Genomic DNA, 7,721 nt, shown 5'->3' on the forward strand with positions numbered 1-7,721 from the left:
ATATGGTTATGTTAAAGGCATAATTGTTAATATATAATATAATTGCCAGCGTTATTTATTCATGTAAACTATGGGCCTTATTCACTACCGCTCGCTAAGCAGTGGATGTTCGCTGCTTAGCCCCCTCAGCCAGCGCCACCCGCATCCCCTCAGTAGCATGCAAGGGATTTGTCTGAGAACCCATCCCCTCGCGTGCGCCTTAAGGGGAGAGAAATCATTCGATAGTCGCCGACTATCGAATGATTTCTTTCCTCATCGGAAATGACAGTCAGTGAAAACTGATTTTTATTTCTGACGGTGTTTGCCCAAAGAAGGGGCGTGTGCTGACGTCATGTGACATCAGCCTGCCAGCGTTGTCAGGGGAACGCCCAGTGTTCACCTGTCTCTCCTTCACCTACCCGTGCAAATTCTGCGGCGATTGTGATAGTCCCCAAAGGCGTTCGCACAGCGGCCCTGCACATGCGTATAATCGCCCATGCACAGAGCCCCACCATCAATCAGTCCCTGGCGCGAATATGCTGGGGACCAAGTGATGTTGAATCACCCCCTATGTGCACTACACCCCCATTGAGACATTTTTTTGCTTCACTATTCCCACCATCTAGTGCAGGGGTGGCCAAACCTGTCCTCAAGATCTACCAACGGTGCATGTTTTCCAGGCAACCTGTGGGTCTATAGTAGGAATGAATGCAGCAGGTTTGACAATGTGACAGTTAGTAATGACTCGAGGACCGATTTGGCCACCCCTGATCTAGGGCCTCTTCATCCATTGAAAGCTTCATTCATAGTTCTCAAAGGAAGCAGAACACGAATTGTTTTCTTAATGGATCAACAACAGTATAAAACAGCTTGTACCTATAGATTCCTATTACACGCTCTCTACACTGGCCACATGGACAACTGTGAAATGCGCCTCACAGCGGAGTCACCTTTTTCCTATGCTCCCCTTATTCCAGCCTGAACAGCTCAGTAAATATTTTCTCGCCTTTCTTGGATTAACAGAGTTCTTTGCCGATAACCTGGGAGACTTTTTCATCTTCCTGAGACGGTTCGCAGATGAGGTTTTGGAGACCGCTGCCGAATCTCTAGAACAGATACTGGATTTTATTACAGTGTTCACAGGCAGCGTTGAGAGGTAGGGCATGGCAAATAGTCCAGGAAATTGCATATACCAGATGTATTAATAACCCCCCCCCCCCCCCTTTTATTAATTTGTGAGTCTAGGGGGAATTCTACCCTGTGTACCTGACTACATAAAAAAAAAAAAATCTTACATTTTCTTTCATTCTGTTAGATTGATCCATTTGAAATGAGTTCTAATTCCAACTTTTATTGAATTTTATTATATATTGTTAAACTTAAAAAATGCTTTCATTCTTCAGGATGAAAAATCCTCACCTGCGTGCCAAGCTGGCAGAGGTTCTGGAGGCTGTAATGCCCCATCTGGAAAATACGCAGAACCCACTGATCTCTAGTGTCTTCCACCGACAAAGAATCTTTTGTTCTTACCGACACGCGGCGCGCCTGGCGGAAGCGCTCATTAAGGTGTTTGTGGACATAGAATTTACCGGTAAGTGAAAGAAGCGTTTATTGTTCAATGAAAGTCTAGACCCTACGTTTCACAGCGTAGCTATCAATATGCCAACTGTATCTTCAGGTGACCCACATCAGTTTGAGCAGAAGTTTAACTATAGGCGTCCTATGTATCCCATCTTACGGTACATGTGGGGGCAGGACGCCTATCGGGAGAGTATAAAGGTAAGCAGCCCCATCAATGATCATGTTATTATTGGTAGTATTGGTTATTAACGCCTAAAAGAAGCAACTTGGTTTCTGCTCCATAGAACTTGGCGGAGTATGCGGCTAAGAACCTCGAGGCAGTAAACCCCCCACTGTTTCTGCGGTTCCTCAATTTGCTGATGAATGACGCGGTCTTCCTACTAGATGAGGCCATCCAGGTACATCATAACCGTGGTTCCCAAACTTTCTTGAATGACCGCACCCTATAGTATCAGAATGTCCTCATTTATATTGTCCTTATTACTCAGTACCTGAGCAAAATTAAAGTCCTGCAGATCGAGAGGGACCGGGGAGAATGGGACGGGCTGAGCGCTGAAAGCCGACGGGAGAAGGAGTCCAATCTGCTCATGTTTGGCCAATTAGCCAGGTTCCACAATATCATGTCCAATGAGACCATTGGGACCTTGGCTTTCCTCACATCAGGTAAGGACACACTACGGGGTCTATTTACTGAAGCAGCAGGTTTTTAGAAGTGGTGATGTTGCCCATAGCAACCAATTAAGGATCTTTACATTTCCTACAACAACAAGTACTCTTTAGAATGTGACTGCGCTAGACTGCAAGATCTAAGTGTGCAATTCATGTATGAGACCCTGAGGGGTGAATTTATGAAGCTTGGAGAAGTGTTATCTATCCCCATAAAGAACGTTATGAGCAAGGTAAAATTGTTCAGCCAATCAGCTCTTACCTGTCAATTTACATATTGTAGCTGATTGGCTGAACCATTATCACCTTGCTCATAACGTTCTTTATGGGGATAGATAACACTTCTCCAAGCTTCATAAATTCACCCCTGAGAGTGGTAAAGGCAGTTTGGCCCTTCTGTGTTTTCTCCTCAGACATACACTCGCTCTTTGTCCAGCCCTTCCTAGCAGAGCGAATCATCTCCATGATGAACTACTTCCTCCAGCACTTAGTTGGCCCTAAGATGGGGGCATTGAAGGTGAAAGATTTCAGTGAGTTTGACTTTAAGCCACAGCAGTTGGTTTCGGACATTTGCACCATCTACTTGAATTTGGGGTAAGTTAGGACCGTAGTAGGGACAGAGGGTCCTGTAACATGTGGTATGGGGGCACACAGCTGGATGGGATGCAGAAATAGAACTCAGTGCTGTAAAATGTCTGTTCCAGGGATGAAGAGAACTTCTGTGCATCAGTGCCAAAGGACGGACGCTCCTATTCACCAATACTGTTTGCTCAGACTGTGCGTGTGCTAAAGAAAATTAACAAGCCTGGGAATATGATCGTGGCCTTTGCAAACATGGCTGAGAAAATTAAGGTGAGAGACCATTTTCAGCTTCAAAGGGAGTCTAAAGGCCCGCATACACTAGTGTGATTTGGTTAGATTTGACCCGATTAAAATGGATCAGGCCGATTAAATGGGACCGAATCTTGTGTATTTGGGGGACAAATAGAGACGGAGGCCGGGGGAAAGGGGGCAGACAGAGGAGCAGGCAGGGGAAGCCGGGCGGCCGGCGCACTTAAAAAAAAAAAAAAAAAAAAATCCCAAATGAATGGGCAGCCAGTGATTGGCTGAGAACTCTTTCAGCTGATCACTGATCGGCTGAGAGAGCTCACAGACAATCAGTGGCTTCCCATTTATTTGTATGTTTGTTTATTTATTTATTTACAGTTTCTTATATAGCGCAGCAGATTCCGTTGCGCTTTACAATAGTAGACAGTGATAAAACAAACTGGGTAACAACAGACAGACTTGGAGGTAGGAGGGCCCTGCTGCAAGCTTACAATCTATAGGGATATAGGAGGGAAACACAAGGACAGGCACCAGTAATAGCATAGCAGTCCCACCAAGTTACAAGTCCAGAAGGGAAGCTATATGATACATAAGTGCCTCAGAGGGTTATGCGTGTAGAACTTAAATATGATAGGCTTGCCTGAAGAGGTGTGTTTTCAGGGAACGCTTGAAAGTTTGGAGGTTAGTGGAGAGTCTTATTGTGCGTGGAAGGGCATTCCATAGGATGGGAGCAGCCCGATGAAAGTCCTGTAATAGTGAATGGGAGCTAGTGATCCGTGCAGAAGAGAGACGCAGATCTTGTGCAGAGCGGAGTGGTCGAGATGGGAGATATTTTGTGATAAGTGCAGAGATATATGCTGGTGCAGTATGGTTAATAGCTTTATATGCGAGTAGAAGTGTTTTATATTGAATACGGTAAAACACAGGTAACCAATGGAGGGACTGGCAGAGCGGATTAGCAGACGATGAGCGTCTTGCAAGGAAGATCAGCCTAGCAGCAGCATTTAAGATGGATTGCAGTGGTGAGAGTCTGTTCTTGGGAAGCCCAGTTAGGAGACTATTGCAATAATCAATGCGGGATATAATGAGTGCATGGATAAGAGATTTAGTAGTGTCTTGTGTGAGATAGGGACGTATTTTGAATATGTTTTTTAGATGCATGTAACATGATTTGGAGACAGATTGAATGTGGGGAAGAAAGGACAAGTCAGAGTCGAGGATGACCCCTAAGCAACGAGCTTGTGGGGTATTGTAGATTGTATGTTTGTTTGTTTTTAAGCAGCTAGGCTGGCTCCCCCTGCCCAGCTCTCCTTGGCCCCCCCCGACTATTTCCTCCTGCAGCTCCCCGGAAGTTGCATGTGATATATTGCATGCGATTTATCACATGTAAAACTTGGCACATCAAGTGCCAAATCTTACCTAATGCATGGGGGCCTTAACTTTTGGCTGGAGCCAACAGGAATATAGGGACAGGTATATTAAGCCTGGAGAAGTGATAAATTGTGTCCATTGTTAGAACCTGTGCCAGTTGTCCATGTCACTCATATGGGGTCAAAAGTCACAGTTCATTGATTTCTCTTCTATTCTCAGTCCTTTTCAGACCAGCAGCAGCGAGATGAGGAAACCTATGCGGATGCACCTGATGAGTTCCTGGATCCTATTATGAGTACAGTCATGTCAGACCCAGTTATTCTACCATCGTCTCGTGTTACCGTGGAAAGGTCAACCATTGCTCGGCATCTGCTTAGGTAAATGTCATAAGAATCTAAGAGTATGTGTCCGATCCCATTGTGTTTCTTATGTATGTATAGGGTATAAGTCATTTCTAATATGGGGTTACTTCTCTTCCCCTTCTGTGGTTACAACCACTGAGGGGAAAGAAACACCTGTTTAGAGGCGCACACACTTGTAAATGAATAAAAATGTTTAATTGGGGAATGGGAGATGTTGGGCTGAAGGTAGCACAGGATTAGATGGGTTCCATGGCTACCAGTGAGATGTTCTTCACTATAACCCATTGGGGGGTATTGAATGTACTGTAGGGTCACAAGTGTCGGGCTGGCCCGACAGTCATGACCCTGTCCCGTTCTCGGGTGGAGCGGCAGGAATTTTTCAATGTCCCGCCTGCCGAGCGCCGAGAAGCGGACGAAAATCGCCGAGCTGCGGTCGAGAGCTCGTCAATTCCCGGTCGTTCACGGCAGAACGTGCTCGACTGCTTGTGAAGTAAGGCACATTCTGCTGAGATCCTTGTTCAGTGCTGTCGGGGAAGACTGCATTGAATAGGGCCCCGCCGCCATTTCCACAGTCGGGAATGGTGGCTGGAGATTGAATGTCCCCCCTACTGTGACAAATAAGGAGTTTCTCTTGATGAAGCCCTTTTACATCAGTTGTGGATACCTGCAGAGTGGGCAGTCCACATTGTGTGGCCCACTCTAGTAACAATGGGCAGCACCAGTAGCTGGAAGTAAAGCTAACAACTTATTTGCTTTAGTATTTTTTTATTATTATTATTATTATTATTTTTTTTTAAACCAAGAATAAAGTAGCACACGACTGCACCCAAGATCTAGTACTGCAATCTATCTATTTTGCTGTATAATATAACTTTCTGGAACCAGCCCCTGCTTGAAGTGTGACATTTATTCTACAATGAATGTTGCAATTTCCGAAATGTTTCCTTATATTTAAGGACTTTGACAGCATCTTGTTGCCATAGCTGTTTACTATTGTAAAGCGCAACGGAATCTGCTGCGCTATATAAGAAACTGTAAATAAATAAATAGGAACATCAATAAGGATCTACAGATTTCTGTGACCTAGATGTTTTTTTATGGAAGGTCATCGATTATCGAATGACTGTGCATGTATATAGATCACAGTATACATGAGCAATGCCAAACAGCGACACAAAGCAAGCCGGTGTAAGGGAAGGAGTGGAACATCTGCTCCGGAATCAATTGGCTTGTTTTTATTGCATAGATCAGTGGTAGCCAACTCCAGTCCTCAGCTAACAACAGTTCACATTTTCAAAACAACCTAGCTGCTGCACAGGTGCACTCATTACTCGCTGACACATTTTCAAAGATCCACAGGTGGAGCTAATTACTTGTGATTCTGTGAGGAGATCTGGAAAACATTAACTGTTGGTAGGTCTTGAGGACTGGAGTTGGCTAGCCCAGGATAAAGTAGCTTCTGGGTTATGCACAGACTGGGAAAATCATTCGGTAGTGAGTGAGTTGTGTATGGATTTGCAGCTAGCCGCCGATCGGCTTGATTTTCGCAAGCCATTCACAAACTCGCACAGGGCTGGTTTTCACTCTGGCACGGAGATGGCTATCTGACCGCAGGGCCCTGCAATTTTAGCAGAGGGACTATCCGGTCCGAATACCCCCTAAATTACAACAACAAGGTGTTTCTAATTTTAAACAGCTGATTTCAAGTATGTTTCATGTTCCAGTTAGTTGTAGTACCCAGCTTAATTGTATTTACACTATCACTTTTTCAACGGCATGACCAATTATTTTAAAGTAAATAATGGAACAGCTGTATAATAAAAATAACCCGACCATACGTGATTTTTTTAAATTTTTGCACCTCTTCCCTAAACTTCTGTTGTTTTTTTCACTATTGGCCAAGTAATGTCACTTTGATAAATCTGGCTAGTGGTATGCTCATAAATAATAAATACTTGTATGTGCACTTTTCCCTGCAGTGACCAGACGGACCCTTTTAACCGCAGTCCTCTGACCATGGATCAGATACGACCAAACCATGAACTTAAAGAAAAGATCTTGCAGTGGCTGGCTGAGCGCAAGCAGCAGTGTGAGAACAGAGCACGGGAATCTTTATAGACTTATGTACAGACTGCATTGAGACATCTACCGCAGGCAGTGCTTCTTCAGCAGGGAATTACAGCGCAGAGCCCAGGCATAAGCAATCACATCTGCACAGTGGGCGTGTATGAGAGAGTACGGCAACAACTGGTGCACAGCCAGCCACAGACTGCCGAGCTGATAATGAAGAGGCACACCTAACTACTTACCTGCCAAAGTGGTTTTATGGGGTTAATTTAAAGCTTGCCTTCTACCGTAATTGGAGTGTTTGTATAGCTAGTAGTTACCCTATCCACACGCGCACGTGTCCTCTGTACAAGATCCAGTTCTGTAACTCATTTGGTGATGTATCTGCAATGAAATGTCATTCACCCAAAAATTTTCTTTTACCAGTTCAGCCATAATTGTTTACAGCAGGGGTAGCCAACCTTTTGGAAAATCGTAGCAAGACCTAGGTCTGCAGTTGTCAGCCACTAGCAAGGGTCTGGTTTATAAGTAGAGATGTGCAGATCCGGATTTACCCGGATCTCAAAACGGGATCTTATTGGCTATATGCTGTCACATGTTTTTGCTCCAAAACATGTGACCGCTGGATAGCCAATAAGATCCCGTTTTGAGATCTGGGTAAATCCGGATCTACACATCTCTATTTATAAGCATGGTTTGCTACCTTAATGGCAAATTAAAACTGAGCCTGTATATTAGACAGAATATATATGTGTAAATGGAGAGGGAGAGTGAGAATATACGAGACTTGCATAACTGATGTAAGGTAGATCCTGTCTGCTAACCTGTAAATGTATAATAATCCTGGCTAATAAATGCTAACATTTT

The 7,721-nt window shown here is 44.4% G+C and overlaps 1 protein-coding gene across 2 annotated transcripts in view; it reads left to right on the forward strand.

Annotated features, from left to right (window-relative positions):
* The window catches only part of UBE4A (ubiquitination factor E4A), a 36,181-nt gene extending 28,460 nt beyond the window's left edge, over nucleotides 1–7,721 (forward strand). For both annotated transcript variants that reach the window (XM_083163119.1, XM_083163120.1), the window contains exons 12-20: nucleotides 1,003–1,135; nucleotides 1,383–1,570; nucleotides 1,658–1,758; nucleotides 1,845–1,958; nucleotides 2,049–2,223; nucleotides 2,640–2,820; nucleotides 2,931–3,078; nucleotides 4,645–4,802; nucleotides 6,767–7,721. In XM_083163119.1, the coding sequence (XP_083019245.1) occupies nucleotides 1,003–1,135; nucleotides 1,383–1,570; nucleotides 1,658–1,758; nucleotides 1,845–1,958; nucleotides 2,049–2,223; nucleotides 2,640–2,820; nucleotides 2,931–3,078; nucleotides 4,645–4,802; nucleotides 6,767–6,905 (1,337 nt within the window). In that variant the 3' untranslated portion in view covers nucleotides 6,906–7,721. The remainder of the gene's footprint in view (nucleotides 1–1,002; nucleotides 1,136–1,382; nucleotides 1,571–1,657; nucleotides 1,759–1,844; nucleotides 1,959–2,048; nucleotides 2,224–2,639; nucleotides 2,821–2,930; nucleotides 3,079–4,644; nucleotides 4,803–6,766) is intronic.

The sequence above is a fragment of the Crinia signifera genome, chromosome 19 (genome assembly GCF_055691185.1).
Source record: "Crinia signifera chromosome 19, ASM5569118v1, whole genome shotgun sequence".
Classification (NCBI taxonomy): Eukaryota; Metazoa; Chordata; class Amphibia; order Anura; family Myobatrachidae; genus Crinia; species Crinia signifera.